Source organism: Lupinus angustifolius, unplaced genomic scaffold (genome assembly GCF_001865875.1).
Source record: "Lupinus angustifolius cultivar Tanjil unplaced genomic scaffold, LupAngTanjil_v1.0 Scaffold_2_187, whole genome shotgun sequence".
NCBI lineage: Eukaryota > Viridiplantae > Streptophyta > Magnoliopsida > Fabales > Fabaceae > Lupinus > Lupinus angustifolius.
This window is the reverse complement of record NW_017716596.1, coordinates 1-16947: the sequence shown is the minus strand read 5'-3', so window position 1 is coordinate 16947 and position 16947 is coordinate 1. Positions and strand designations below refer to the sequence as shown.

The following is a 16947-nucleotide window of genomic DNA, read 5'->3' as shown; positions in this document are numbered from 1 at the left end:
TTTTGTTTACTTCTAAACATAAATTGAAAGTTTATGGTGTTAGAAAAATGGTTTTGAGATCAGGTTGGATACTATTCAATTCGTGTGTTGTCTTATACTTGGCTTCTATGACACACAAAAATCATTAAATTCCATGAAACATGGTTGTTCAAAAATAATTAGTGACTATTATATATTTATATGCTGCCATAATCTCAAATTTATAATTTTTTATTATTGTTGAGTTTCATACTTGAAATCATCATTTATTATATATTTTTCATTTTCATTTATTATATTTTTCTGATGAAAATAGTAAAAGCAACTCATAAAAATTAATATTATAATTAAAAAAATATGAACTGAGAAAAAAAAAACTTAAACCAAACACCTCTTAGATATTTACTAGAAAATGATACGTAATATGACATATACTGCAAAGTTTGAGATATTTAGTTTAACTACTAGAAAATGGTACATAACATGACAGCAATGCAAACTTGTACAATATACACAAACTACAAAAGTAACACAAATCCATCCTTGGAGCTTAAAAACAAAGCTTAAATGGATGAACCAAGTGAGAAGGAAATCACAAAAATTGTCTCCTTCTTCCTTGGTCATGTAAATCTACCTTTACTACATAAATGAAAGCAACAAAATAGTACAAAAGAGTTAAAGAAAAAACAAAAAAAAGTTGGGAAATTAATAGGAAGAAAGTAAGAGTAAGACCCATGAAGTATGAGCTAGAAGCTGTAAAAGGCACATAAAAAGGTGTAACCTTATTACAGCAGAAAGTAGTATCATAGAAGAAGTTGAAGGAAATGAAATTAAGGATCCAAGGTTCACTGATTGTTTGGTGAAAATATCTTCAACCAGTGAGGACAAATGAAAAACGGAAGTGGAATGTAATGACCAAATTGTCCTAATAAGTAAAGGTAGAGAAGAACTAGAATATCTCAAAACAGTGAAACTGAAATCACTTGGAGAAAGAAGCAAACTAGGAGTTTGCAAAGATCAATTTTCAGATGAAAAATCAATCCTGATCCTTCCAGAAAAAGGGCCTCATGAAAAAAGAGGAATTGGAAGAACCTGGTTCATTTGAATTATCTTCTTGTCTATGAGCATCATCACCAAAATTAAGTTCTTGTTGGTTTGGATTAACAAAAGGAAACTGTGATTGTAAAAGAAAGTTATTGTTAGTGTCATAATCATCCCACACAGGACTACCTGGACCCCAACCTGCAGGAATAGCATTGAACCATGCTGACATTTCTCCCCAAACCAATTCCTGAGACTGCGAAACACCTTCCCCTATTTCGCAATTTCTAGCAGCTGTATGCACCTCATCACCCAAAGTAACATCACTCGATCCGATCCCTGAGTCATTCTCCGAAGCCTCTTCAATTGGCATTGGTGGCTGCACATTAAGGACTTCAGTAACTTGTTCAGGAAGCAATGTTGTGTTGTGACTTGAGGTCGAAGTAGAAGAAGTTGATGAAATTGGAGGTTGAGTTTCCGAAGAAGTACCGGTCTCTTTATCCTTATTAAGAAAGTGTTCAGGGAAATTTAGCCTAGCATTCTCTCCTCTCAGCTTAAAAGCCTCGCGGTCGTAGGCCATTGCAGCATCTTCTGCTGTGTCAAATGTGCCTAGCCAAAGACGAGTCCTATTTCGAGGTAAGCGAATCTCAGCGACCCATTTTCCCCAATGGCGTTGCCTCACGCCTCTATAGAGCTTGGTAGTGTTTATCGGCTGGGCTATAGGCCTAAACAATGGTCTACCATTTGGACCAAACATGTAGTTGTTGTGGTTCATCATCATCATTCTCCCTCTTGGACTTAGATTCATTGCATCACTCCAATTCTGGAGAATTTGTTGTTGTTGTGGCACTTGAAGAATTGCAGGATCTCTTGCTATGATTGGTGGATACACAGTGTTCTGTTGTTGTCGTTGTTGGGATTCAAAAGATATCATATTGTTTTGTGTTGTTGTTGCTTGAAATTGTTCACGAAACATATGCGAGTTTACGGTTCTGAATTGGTGTGGGAATTGCATTTGCATTGGATTGTGATGTTGTGAAGCATCAAAAGCAAAAGGGAACACAATTTTTGAAGAGGATGAACTAGGAACAGAGGATTGGTTTAGGATTTGGGGTTCAGGGCTACGAATCTTCTTGAAAGGCCTATTATTTTCATGCGATGATGATGAAATGGAAGCTTCGTTAAAAACTGGCTTCAATTGATGCCTTTGAAAGCTTGAATTCATAACTTTTCTTTTTTCATTTTGAATCTCCCACTCATGGCTTTCACAAACCTTGTTGTGAGTGTCTTCTACAACACTCTTGCTGAATTTAGCACTGTTTTTAGCTGCAGCCATCAACGAGAACCAATACTAGTAACTAGTAAGTGTTTTCGGTTTGGTGCACACCAAAAAAATCTATGCTGGCTCTCTCAAGAACAAAAATCAAAAATAGAAAAAAAGATGGGGTATGTGACAAAGAAGAAAGATTGGAAATTTGGAATCAAAGTGTAAACTAAAATTGAAAAGGGAAATAAAAGATCCCAGATTTGGTCAGAGAATAAAAGAAAGACCAAATTTTTGGAGTATAGAAAATGTTATCTAATCAAATTAAGAACAGAATCGGATACTGAAGCCTATGTTCTTCTTATTGGAGGTACCCATCTTAAATCTATTGGGAAAAAAGAGAACAAAAACAAGGGAGAGAGAGCGAGCGGAATAAGAGATAAACCAGGTCCTCGATTATATATGGTTCGATGATGCAGCAAGGGAATTTTTGGTGCCAAATTGTGAGCTCAGAAACTCAGTTGGTGAAACAGCCAAACAGGGGAGATTTTGTTGTGTGTGGCAAATGTGTTGGGAGAGACCTTTATATGATGGCAGAGAAGGTTGAAATGGTAAAATTAGTACATGGAAAATATCCTATACATCTTTGTAAAGAAGTATTGTCGGAATCCAAGTCTATTAGACTTTTCTTTTTATCTAGCCATATATATTATTTTCAAGAGTAATTTATTAAAGAAGAACTCGATTCCCTTCAAAAGATTTGAGTATTGTAAATAAAATTTAAGTGTAGTAAAAACTTTACCCTTAATAATATGTTTGGTTGGACACAAATTTATGGAACTCGGTATGGCTTTTGTATTAAAATAGTCAATGATTACCAAAAATTAAACAATTAAGTTATGTTGCACCGTGGTCAAACGTTGCTCATTTTGGCCGGGCTAAGTCTCTCAAAGTTGACCGAAGATTGGGTACCTTATGAGGCTTTGTGATGTGTTCTGATCAATCAACCAATATGGAGAGATACATCGTTGACTGGACACCATCATGTGAGCTAGCATTGGCACCACCTTCCATCCATTCACTTAACACGTTGTCAAATAGAGGATACGTTGTCAAAAGAGGATTGTCATGCCAAGAACATCCACCTATCACGTTGTCAATACAGGATTGCCACACCAACATCATCCATTCATCCATCTATCACACTACCAATATATGATTGTCATGCCAACAACATCCATAAGAGAATATTTCATGCATCATTCACTATAATTAGGAGACTCATCCCATAAGGAATGGATACTATTTTCTCATATTTTGAACTCTTACTATTGCTATTGCATCCTATTTTCTCTAACATCTCTCCTCATTCATATATCGACTTGAGTGTTGGAGAACCTTTATAGATATTTCCACCGGCAGGTCAAACTCAGGTCAAGCGACTTTTAGAAGACATCTTGCTCGGCAACAACCTGAATCAACCACTCAACACCACACTAAAGAACAAGTTAATTATTTTTCAAAGGATAAAAATTTAATCTTTAAAGTTTATCAATTTATATCATCATTTAAATTTATTTTGAATATTGATAATTGTTGTTATTGTATTAATAATTGTATAAACATTTATGGATTAGTTTAAAGGATAGAATAGGCATTCAAAAACCATCAAATAATTTGCATAATAAACTAATATAACCAACATTTTATTAAGTTGTATAATGGAGTTTGAATCAAACTTTTGTGAATTAAATAACCAAGTAGTTGGAGAGAATAGGTAGAGGCTTCTTCATTGGCTGGCTACAAAGGAGCCCACACGCTTGTCTTTGCTTCATCAATTTCCTTTCTACAACCGACTTTGGTCACATTGCAATCGTTGTTTGGTTTGATGTGTATCCTTTTATCACCTTTCCATATGTTGCAACCTGAGGGATTCCATTAATATTTGAGGTTGGAAGGCACACAGTTATATAAATGTTATTTTGTCCTATAATGACGTGTTGAACAGAGATTGGTAGTATAAACATTCACAAGATATTTTCTCTGAGCTAGCTAATGCCTTAGCCCTAAGTGGCTGTGCACCCCCAAGACATGGTGAAATGTAGTAGGTAGCATCTAAATTTTTTACTTAACCGGTGCAGACCATATTCTTAAGTTTTAGTTTAACCTTTTACTTTATGATAGATTTAAGGTTGTTTTTCATAAATTAGGGTTGTCATCAACCTTTCAAATTATTATTTTTTCAGAGAAATTGTGGCTAGTGAAGGTCGGACTGCAAATCTTCTAGGAGATGGTTGAGCTAGGATTCTTCATCGGTAATTGGGTTGAGATGGACATGGATCGGCTGGTGGAGGTACCTGAAAAGGTTCTCCGATAATCAAGTAACTAAGAGAGTAGAGATGTACAATTGGGGAGCAAATATGTAAGAATTGAATAGTGAACAATAATGACAAGTAATACTTTCTGTTGGGGAAACTCCTCTATTTATGGTGGTTGAGATAGATGACGTAGTTCTGGGTACTATTGGCATGGCTGACCATTTGGGCATGTCGGATGCTGTTTTTCCGTGTTAGGTAGATTTGGTAGGTTCATACCATGTGCATAGTTGACTTATAGCTCGTGGCAGGTCTGGTGGCCGTATTTTAGGCATTTACTTGTCGTGTTGACAAGAGGGTATGTGGGATTTGCAGGTGGTGTGGTAATGCACTATTTGCGGCGTGCCAGGCAGAGTGATCTCAAAACTGACTTAGTACACCCGACCAAAGGTGATGTGTCCAATTAAGCCCCTCAACTAATCATATCTGGTTCTTGGTAGGTTAGAAAAGAGGCCAATTCGGGCAGCTGAGATACCCGAATGACCGAGGTGGAACAACTAGTATCTAAGTTTTTTTTCCTCACCTTTTTGAGTAAGAAACTAATCCCTTTCAGAGTGAGTTGCCCCTCCCAACAAAGTGTCGCTATCAGAAATCAAACAATTAACATTTTGGTCATCCTACAGATCTAACAAGATCTTACACTACTAGACTAATACATTGTTGGTCGTGGACAAAGTGTATGTAAAAACAATTCTTACCAAAATTGTGTCTGTTGACTGGGATTTCACTTTTCATTTTTATGGTAACTCATTTTTATAATATATGATTTCTATGGTCCTAATTATATTATTTTTTTCTTATAGAAATTGTATATCCCACCAATGATATCCTTTTTTGTTCAATTTTCATTCTTATTTATTTTTTACTGTTGTTTTCATAAGAGCAAACACCATAGATGTAATAGTAATTAATCCACTCTTACCAAATTCTATTAAATTAAAGGATTGAGCCTTCAGCATGATTGCTTCTAAGATATTATCAAAATACTTGTAGCTAGTAAATAAAATAATTCATTGTCATTTTTTAATATTTTGGCATCATTTTCAGCAGCATTAAACAGAAGGACGAGATTAGTTAACAGTTGTATATGACATATGTCAAGGAATTAATTGACCACAATGACGAGATTAGAAGGAATTGATAGGAGGCAATAATGGGATTAGATGAAACTGATCAAAGACGATAACAAGATTAGACGGAATTGATTATAGATAGAGATAGAATCAAATATAACTGATAAGAGGCATACAAAAAAAGGAGATCAACCAGAGCTAATTGAAGGCAACCATGGATTGAGCAAAACAAAACTGAGAGTGGATTAGAAAAATGGTCCAAATCCTCTCAAGTAAGAGATCTATAAAAAGTTTAAATCATGATACATGACAAATATACATTTTCAATGTTATATTTTATATATTTTTAAATTAAATAATTTAAGAAAATCTCCCCTCATTTGAGAATCCAGGAGATGGGCCCCAGAAAAATGCTTAACATATTATATAATCATTCATAGGATGAGTTCCATGTACTTCCACCTAAAGAGGATAAACTCGTAATGGTACTTACAACTAAGGATAAGGATGATAATAGGTTATTGTATGTCAAAATATATTTTAAATAAGTCCAATGTTGGATAGGGGAGCTTCCAACCACCGGGGAGTTCCATTATTACATAGGTATGGGAAGAGTGAAGACGTCTTGAACCAAAACCTTAAGGCATTAGCTCCATGAGTTTTTCCTTCTTATAAATTTTTTCACTCCTCCCCGCATATCCAATGCAAGACTTCTTATAAACCCAACAATCTCTCCCTCAAGTGTGGGTACCACACACTTTCCGGTCCGCTCTCCCTTAAGTCTACCATGTCCCAGCCGAACTATCGGCTCTGATACCACTTGTTGGACCAGACTGCGACCGGGGAGCCTCCAACCACCGGGGAGTTCCATTGTTACATGGGTATGTGAAGAGTGAAGAGTCACAAATGAGACACCACGTCTTGAACCAAAACCTTAAGGCATTAGTTTCATGGGCCTTTCCTTCTTATAAACTTTTTCACTTCTCTCCGCTTATCTAACGTGAAACTTTACAGTTGAATAAACTCAACATCCAACTTATATATTATATAGAAGTTTGACTATGATTTATTTAATTGTTTTTAACCTATTTAAAGGAATCTTATGCTTAAGGCCTTTAAATAGTTCAACAAGCATACACTTAAATAAACTAACAAATATGTTTATCTAACACTGAACAATTCATTATATTTTTGTAAATGTTTTTCCATATTAAAATCTCATATATAATAAATTAATTATATTAAAAAAGTATATTATAAATATTATAGTCATAATATTCCAATAGAAAATCGGACCATAATAGCTCATAGAGCTAATTTCTAATAGAAAATTGGATCTACAATTATTATATAGTATAATTAAGTAGACCTCTGTGTTAGACTCAATAACCTGAATTGTTTACAAAAAATCTAATCTATTATAAGTTAGGTAATAGACCTCTAATAGACGATTTAACATATTTATGTTAGAAAATTTTGGCCACACATGTAATATTTAAATGTGTTTTAGGGTCATTATTTTAAGTAGTCAAATTAAAGTGATCTACATCAAGTAAGGTATATAACTATAAACATAATTGTCAGGTAAATTATTGTGTAGATACCTAAACTCTTATTTATAGTTTTGTGATGAGCAAAAATAAGAAATACAAAATAAAAAAAAAATTGAAAAGACATCACCCATATGAAAGGGAATGCATGTCTTATAAATAAGGGTTATGGTCCCCAATTAAAGGCAACATAATATACAACAATATGAACCACAACATGAGAGTTCATTATTTTCATCTCATTAGAAGAAAAACTAAGACTAAGGTTTGTCTATAATTAGAAGGCCAAAGAACTTACATGTTTTATACTATGAACATGCATTTGCATACAAGGACAAAAGTCAGGGAGTTAGTGGATATATAATGATATAAAGATCATGCATCATATTCTTAATGAATACATTAAGATACGCTTCCGCTCTAGTTTTATCTATATTCTTCATAATGATTTGACATGAAAGATTTTGGTTATATATGATGATAGTGTTAATCATCTTTAATATGCATTATGCATGTATAAAGTATAAAGTCTCCCACCAAATTAAAATCTCTCTATTAAAAATTATTTTTCCTACAGTTCCACCTTGTTTAATATAGTATTAAATAAATAAAAAAGATAATATATTTGTAGTGTGTAAAGAATGTATTCAAGAATACAAAACCATGTAATAATTAGCATAATTATAAAGCAAATCCAAACTTAATTACTTAATCAAATAAAACTAATTTAAACCTAAAACAAACCATATAGGCATATACTTATATCTTTAAACATCTCTTTTAGGATTAACAGATGTTGGTTCAAATGATACATGCTTGATTCTCTTTAAGTAAAGTATCGGGTTCGAGTCTCGTAGATGGAAAAAATAACCGCTGAGAGAGTTAGCTCCATATACCTGTGAATATTCTCGGCTTGGACATGATTACTTCCAATACGAGGATACATGTGGAAAACATAAAAATCATATTTTTTTAGGTAACCTCCTTCTCTTTTACTACACCTTATTATGAAATTAAGACCTTAACTTATTGATACTATTCAATTTTTTAACATTAAACAATGTATAACCACCTCAAGTTTCTCACTAACATTATTCCAGCAATGCCATGACACAAAATATTTATAAAGTCACATGAAACTTCAAGTAGACATGAAATTTACATATCTTTTATTTATTTAAAGAATCAAATTACTCCTAATTTCCCCTAAAATACATATATAAACCAACTCTCCAAATAAAGTAAGATTTTATTAAAGCAACAAAATCAAACCCCAAGCATGTAGAAATCCAAACTCTATCCAAAAACTTGATATGGTATACATAATCAGAAATCTGTGTTACTTTCGGTATTAATTATCTCTGCGTGCTTCCTGACAACAACAAAATTCAATCAAAGCGTTGTGGGTTTTGAATTGGTCAATCACTTTCTTCAAGATTGCAAAATGTCTGGTCATGGTTTCATCCAGCTATACTAATAATTTAGAAAAATGAACTAGAAGTTGAGAAATGCCAAGTACATATTTCGAATGTAATTTCTTACGATAGTGGCGTTTCATGTGGGACAAAGAGGAATTTAAAATATAAATAAGCACTCCAAAATCCAAATCAGAGGGAAGCAATGAAAATTTGTGTGAGGCAAATGAGCCACGTATCAGTCACTCGCTTTCACTTTCGGTGCAAAATGGGAAGAATTCAAACATTAAAACCGCTTTTGCAGTTTTAGATATTTAGATGATGTGCTTGTGGTTTCAAAGTCAACAACATAACATTGTTTTTCATAATAGGTCGGTGGAAATAGGCACGTGTCGGTGATCCACATTGAACCTCCATCAGTTTATTGGAATTTGGATTTTTTCAGGGACTTGAGGATCCAAGATGAAATGATAACAATGTATTATTTAAAAAGTTTTTCAATAACTTATATTTTAAGTTATTTTTACTTAATCAAATAAATTTAAACCTCATATTCTTATATTAGAGGATTATCTAATATATATGAGAATCTCAACTAAAATTGAATAAAGATCTTCATTCTGATTATGTTCCAAAGTTTCTCTTACACTAATTATAGTAAAAAACTAGAATAATAATAAATATTTATTTTTTAACTGATATAATATGTGTTTATTGGTACGTGACAAAGTTTGAAAATATAATTTTGGATAATAGATTTTTGTTCCATTTTATTCTCCATTAAATTCTCCTTTATTATAAAAAAAGTAATATATATTTGTTATACTTTAATTTATAGGCTAATTTTATAAAATAATATATTATTAATATTTTCATATTTATCATAACACTACATTTATTGTTTCTGTTCAAAGTCTGAAATATCTCCATAAAATATCAGAGCCTTGATGTTGAGTGAATAGCTGCCAGCCTGCCACTTTGTATCCGATCCAACTCTAACTTGGAACGTATGTATGCCCAATGGAAATAAACATGATTAGTTATTAGATTGCATTCTCAATGTAAAAATTTATGTAGAATTATTATATTATTTATTATTTATTTGTATCATGTTTTAAAAAAAAAAATAATTAAAAAATAATAATAAATGATAGATAAAAAATATATAAAATTGTTATACTATTATTGTATACATTTTTTTCTCTTTTATTAATCAAAGTAACTTTAACAATAATTTTACTGTCTTTGAATGAATGTAATATATGGTTAACTTTATTTGGTGTATTCGTGTAAGTCTTACTTATGATCAACGTGTACTAGAAATTAAATTATAGTTCATGCAAGCAAAATAAATTATCAATTGAGGACTAAAATGGTAAGAGAGGCTCAATAAGACATATACTTTAGCCGATCATGATTATAATTGAAGGGAGTCATGGTCTCACTAACATTTTAAGTAAAATATGTTATCATAATGTATATGATGAACTTGTAATATAAAGGATGTGTTGGATCAGACTGCAACGAGAAATCTCCAACTATTGGGGAGTTCTGTTGTTATTAGGGTATGAGAAGAGTGAAAAACAATAAGTGAGACACCACGTCTTGAACAAAAACTTTAAGGCTTTGTTTGGGAGTTAAAAGGGAAAGAGAAGGGGATGGATCAAAGGGTTAGGAAGAGGGAGGAAGGGAAGAGAAAATGAAGGAAACCATCTCCCTTGTTTGTGATGATGAAATTTAGATGAAAGAGAGTAAACAAATGATAATGTAAGAATATTTTTTTATTTTCCATTAAAATGTAATTAATAATGAGAAATGAACAATAATATGTATATATATTATTACTAAACATATTTAGTTATTTTGATATTTTATCTTCAAAAATCCCAAATTGGGGGAACTTTGAAAATAGACATATAGTGATATGGAGGGTTTGAACCCTTCAGAAACTTCTCTTCTCATTGATCCAACTCCTTCCAAAGCCATCCCTTTCCTTCCATTCCCCTCCAAAACCTCACTCTCAAACAAGGCCTTAGACATTAGTTCTATGAGTTTTTCCTACTTATAAACTCTTTCACTCCCTCTCCCCCGTATATCCAATATGGGATTTCATACTTGAATAAATCCAACAATCTCTCTCTCAAGTGTGGGTACCACACACTTTCCGGTCCGCTCCACCTAAGTCCACCATGTCCCGACCGAACCATCGGCTCTAATACCAGTTTGTTAGTGCAGAAGACCTATGGAGAAAATAAAGTAGAGAAAATGACACCAATAGTTTAATGTGGTTCGACAATTTGTCTACGTTCATGGCTGAATAGCAACAAGAATTATTCCATTATGATAAAAGAGAATTACAAGTATTTTACTCATTTCCTAAAATCTAAGTACACCTAATTTCACTCTCACTCAAGTATTTCTCAAACACTCAAATATTCATCACAAATTAGAACAATAATAGAGCAAGAAAAGAGAGTATACACGAAGTTAAGTATTTGGCGTGTCTTACAATAGTTTGAAGCACTCCTATTTATAGTCAAAACTCTTGAAAATTATGTGGCCAAAGGAAAACAACATTAATATTAGTTTCACCATAACCACTTCTTTTACTTGGATACAAACACTCTCTTTCTTCAAAATGATCTCTACTCACTTCTGTTTTGCTAAGCTATAAGAAAATCTTTTCATTACCAATATTCAATAGAGTATGAGAGACAAGGTTATTCTAAACTCTCATGCAAATTCCTCACATCCAATTGGGTTGGCAGGTGAGTGATGAATTAGTTGAATAAGGACAATTAAATGATATTCATATACATTCTTTATGTTGGGTTGACTTTTTATGTATTTGTCGGTTGACTTTTCTACTCTTTTGTTGGGTTGACTAGTTTTAAGTTTTCACAAACAATGTTTCTTCATGTGGATATTCTCTCGCCCTATTATCATGGTAGAAGACTAATTCTTTGGGCCTGGCTAGACTTGCCCTATCAACTAGTATTCTTACTAGGAATCAACATTAATTGGTTCTCCTCCGGAGCTATAATATTCGTTTACCACTATGCTAATAATACCCTTATGGCTCGTTGAGTTATAACCTGTATAAAAAATCAATGAGTATTATATCAATTTATTACTAGTATAAAAATTTATACACAATCATTGCATTATTTATTATTCGTTTATATTACTTGTAAGAAAAAAGTTTGATGATCAAATATGAATATCAAATGATATAATGACAATGTATAAAACTTTTATGCTGTTAGTGTATATATTCTTTTCCTCAAAAATAATTTATTCTTAACAATAAACTTTTGACATGTACATAAGGAAAATATCGCAATATATTCCCAACAGAAGGGACCTCAACAGGATAACTCCAACCGTGTCAATAAAATAATGTGTGCAACCATAGAGCTTAAGAGTTTTTACACAATCTTACTTGAAGGTCATTAAATTGTAGACTTTTGGTAGGGTTGTACCCATATTTAATGAGAATCCCGTGATTCTTGGGGCATAAGGATCAAGCAAGTGTGACTATTGATGTAAAAAATGAATTGAAGGTGTGGTTCATCGTCCAAAACCCAATCCAAACACCCCTTAAAAAGTATGTTCTTATTAAGAGATGGTGAAATTAAAATATAAAAAAAATGATAGTTTTTTCCCATAAAAAGTATAGTTTTAGTCTTTTATTATATTTTATCCTTTCTTGTATCAATGATCAGTACACAAAACCCTACATATTATTAATATCAAGGTTCCAGGACAACAACCATGCTCATCTTATCATAAGAAAGACACTGTCTTTATTTAATGGACACGTGGCATAATTCCTGCATTGTGGGTCCATTAAATATCTATATCTATATGACACAAATACAATACGATGTGGAAACAAATGAAGATGCGGTTTCCATCTCCTGTGGCTAACTTTGAGGTCTCTATCTTTAACCTAACAATTAATTAAACACAATTCACCTACTTCACTTCTTTGTCCTTCTCTACACTAATTTAGGAACACAACCAAGATTAATATGTTGCTATAGAGATGGAAACCCAGTAAATGGTTAATTGTATGGTGTGAAATCAGTGGTTTCAATTTCATATAAATCGTTAGTTTTAAATAGTCTAATGTAGCTTCTGCTTATTACTGCATTATTAATTGTTTGAATATCTTTTTAAATAGTTTTTTAGATAAAACCTTATAGAATAAAAATAGTCACGTGTCCAACTTTTAGGAAGCACTTCAAAGTTCAAACCCTTTTAAGACAAGACATATGGTTAATTACGTTTTAATTTCATTAATTCAGTACCAATAATCTGAATGTGATTGATTAATTGATTGAAACCAATAATCTGAATGTGATTGATTAATTGATTGAAACCATTGATTTTGCATTATTCTCTTGCTTACCTTAGAGTTGTGAAATCAAATATGAGCACTTTCTTTGACATGTCTAACACTTCATGGAGATACAGAAGCTCCAAGGCCAGCGCTATGTGCATTGTATAATGATAGAGTGGACTTCGATTCAAATATTGGAGGTCATATCATACATGTTTATCCATTTTTTTTTGTATTATAAAAAATTAAGAGTATTCTCTCATTCCTTTGCGTAAGAAATTAATTCTTCTTATGTGTATGACCACTCCCTTAACAAGTGTCGCTTCCAGAAATGAAATTCTCAATTTTCTGATTATCGTAAAGATATAACAAAACATTATATTAGGAAAATTTACACATGTGGTGCACCTTGACCGAAAAGTTACGGTTTTGGTGCACCTTTTAAAAAAATTACAGAACTAGTATAACTTTACATAAATTGGCAATGGAATTGCCGATTTCTATATTTTTTTTTTCTCTCCTCCCCCAAAATCGGCACTGGGGAGGGAGTTTTATTAGAATATATTTTTTTTTTCAAACTCCCCCCTAAATCGTCAAGGGGGAGTTTTATACTTTTTATTTTTTTTCTATCCCCTAAATCGGCAACCGGAGAGTTTTTGATTTTTTTAACTTGTAGGAGTTATATTATTAGTTTTAGGATTTAATTTTTTAAACACAAATCCTAACAACACATAACATAATAAATTTTGTCAACCCTAACTCTAATAACAGAACACAATAATGAAAAACACACATAATATTCCCATAATCTTTTTCATTATTGGGTATAGAAGAAATTCATGGCTATTGGTGGGGAAGAATATAATAAAAGAGTTAAAGTCAACTCCCTTATGCATTGGAAGTGCTCCCAAGATGGCGCATATATTTAAAATAGAGACAAAAGTTTCCGTGTTCAACCTTTCTAAAATACATTTATCATGAAGAGTATTACAATTAGTTTAATTGATTATATTACCTTATCCAAGTACAATGCTATTATTTTATAACACATATTTAAAATTATCCACCAGCTTTACATTTCGCCGTCTTTAATTATTTCTGATTTAATATTGTCCTATTATGATTAGTAATATAAAAATTTAATGGCAGGCACTCGGATAGTAAAAAATATGTTGGCCATTTTAGAGCACCATTGTTATCGGCAAACTCACTTATCATGATGAATGAGTCATCGCTATTGGTGGGCAAGAGCATAAAAAAATAGTCCAAGTCAACTCACTTTTTGGAATGAATAACATGTACTAGAATTTCTTTTCTTTTAGTTTTAAAATTAAAAGTGTAATCCCACCATAAATTAAAATGATAAGAATGCTATTAAATTTTATTTTTTCTTTGATTTTTATAGTACTTTCCTCTACCATTCTAGAGAGGAGTCTTAGTCATTTTGGAAGTATTCCAAGCATAGAGCATACTGAAAATTGAAACAAAAGTTTATGTCCTCAAGCTTTCTAAAATACATTTAGCATGAAGAGTAGAACACTATATAAGTTTATTTGATTATATCATCTTATTGAAGAAGAAGAAAGCATTACTAAAGAAAATTAAAGATTATCACAATTTAGCTAATGGGGCTCAAGCACGTGTGTGAGGTGGTCAAGTAATAATTACACTAGAATCAACTGCTCCGTTCACTTGTTCCATAAAAAGATGGATATTAGAGCATGAGAATGATGAATGCGTGTAGTGATAGTCTTGTAATCAAATAGAGTATTTCTAAAATTTGAATTTATAATTTTCCCATGTGTCGCGCATCGGATTTTCGGCTGCACGACTTTATTAGAGTCGCCACTACATTTTTTTCAGTTAAAAAATGTAGAAAAATCTTTTGGCCCAATCACATTGGGCCTTGGACTTTGATATCCAGGTTCGAGAGTCGGTTACACCCTAGGGAAGGTATTAGCACCCTAGTTGCCTGTTTGAACGGTACCCTATTATATTGCATGGGTTATTAATTGTGTTATTATCAATTTTTTTAATTGTGTGATTAATTAATTAATTATTATGAAAAAAAATTTGTTTTTATTATTGTGCATGACAAGAATGACCTCGGTCCTACGTATCCCTATTAAGGGAATCAAGGCTTACGTAGTTCTTTAGGTAGAAAAAATTTATTTGTTGGGTTGATTTTATTTCTTTTATAAAAAATTAAAATTTAAACTATTATTTTTTAAAATGAGTAAAGTATAGCCCTTATGTCCAATACCGCATCTCATATTAAAACTTAGTTAAGAAATTACATTTTTTTTATATTAAAAAAGACCGTTTTTTAATATGAGCGAAGCATAGCCCTTACGTCCGATACCGCATCTCATATCTTAAAATTGTGGAAATGTGGTTTCAATATTTTTTACAAATACAATAATTATATGACATATCATTATCAAATTTATTACACATGTAAATGAAACAGAGTAGAGGTGATGAACAAAAAAAGAAAGAAAGATAGATTTAAGAAATTGGACTTACCTGGACACATGAATCAACATCTTTTAATTGAGAATAAAGATCCACAGTCCAAGAGAATGTTTAGACTAACTCAACACGTCCATGTATGCATTGAGCCTGTGTGATTCCAATGACTCAACAATTATTCCCAAGACTCGATGACAATATACGAATTTTGGCAATGTTAGATGATGATTATTGTTTTTGGTGGTGCGATTTTTGGTGGGATGATTTTGGATTGTTGTATGAAAGGTAATGTTGAGAGTAAAAAATGATTGATGAATGAATTTGTTATGTTTGATTGTATAGGAGATTTTGATGTTGGTGTGGATGAGAGATTTTGTGATTGTTGTAGATGAGAGATTTTGTGTATGGAAGATGATGTTTAGAGGATTGTGGATCCGTTAGGAAAGAAAAAATGGTATGAACATTTTTTGCTTTTTCTCCCCCGTCCTCTTAAGGGGAAAACATCATCTATTTATATCCAAAGCCATATGAACACCAATTAATTCCTAGGAGAACACTAAGGGATTATGATTTTTTTCTAATTCCCACTCTGATTTTTATCACACTTAAATGCAAGTTTTAATAGCCAAATTTTCATACTTAATCAATGTATTTAATTCCAGCACATGGCCAAATTGCAAAATAATCAATCAACACCCAAATCTTTCAAAATTCAAATCTACGAAAAATGGATTAAATATATGTCATTATGATGGATCATTCATTAAATATTCATATTTCATTTATCTCTTTATTTGCTGGAAATAATTTTCTTTAGAATCAATTGAAATAAAACTCATTAAGTGCTAATGAATTTATTTATTTGATTTGATTACCCCATTTTCTAACAAAAATCAATTCATGGAATCTAATCGGATTCACATAAAATATATATTTGAGTTGATGAAATTTGTATCAAAAATATTTAATGAAAATTTGGTTTTTTTCAAGTATTTTTGGCCTGGACAAAATTGGGTATTCACAGCTGTCCCTCTTTATCTGTTGTGAGGAGTTGTCATGATAAGTAATAGACAAAGAAATGAATACTAATTTTGTTAAGGCTCAGAAAAAGGCCATTAGGACAGGTACCGAATTTGATGAAGCAGATCGATGCTCTGCTGGTGGAGCAGGGATTTGTTGAGGCAATTCCCGCATTTGCCATGATGAACTAGGGATTTGTTGAGGCACCCATGCGACCAAAATGATTCAGGGATTTGCTGAGGCATCCATGCTGCCAAAACGATTCAGGGATTTGCTGAGGCACCCGTGCTGCCAAAACGATTCATGGATTTGTTGGGGCACCCATGCTGCCAAAACGATTCAGGGATTTGCTAAGGCACCCGTGCTGCCAAAACGATTCAGGGATTTGCTGAGGCACCCGTGTTGCCATAAAT

The 16947-nt window shown here is 32.4% G+C and overlaps 1 protein-coding gene across 2 annotated transcripts; it reads right to left on the bottom strand.

Moving 5' to 3' along the window:
* Positions 1-411: 411 nt before the first annotated feature.
* Positions 412-2858, bottom strand: LOC109337172 (ethylene-responsive transcription factor ERF053-like). Of its 2 annotated transcripts, XM_019574088.1 has the most exons (2): positions 1331-2858; positions 412-1300 (listed from the first exon to the last, which is right to left on the bottom strand). In XM_019574088.1, exons 1-2 carry the CDS (start codon positions 2354-2356, stop codon positions 1016-1018), a joined length of 1311 nt encoding a protein of 436 aa, XP_019429633.1. In that variant the 5' UTR covers positions 2357-2858; the 3' UTR covers positions 412-1015. The 2 variants fall into 2 exon arrangements, with proteins under 2 accessions (XP_019429633.1, XP_019429632.1); XM_019574087.1 differs by having other exon boundaries at positions 412-2857.
* Between the last annotated feature and the right edge of the window lie 14089 nt (positions 2859-16947).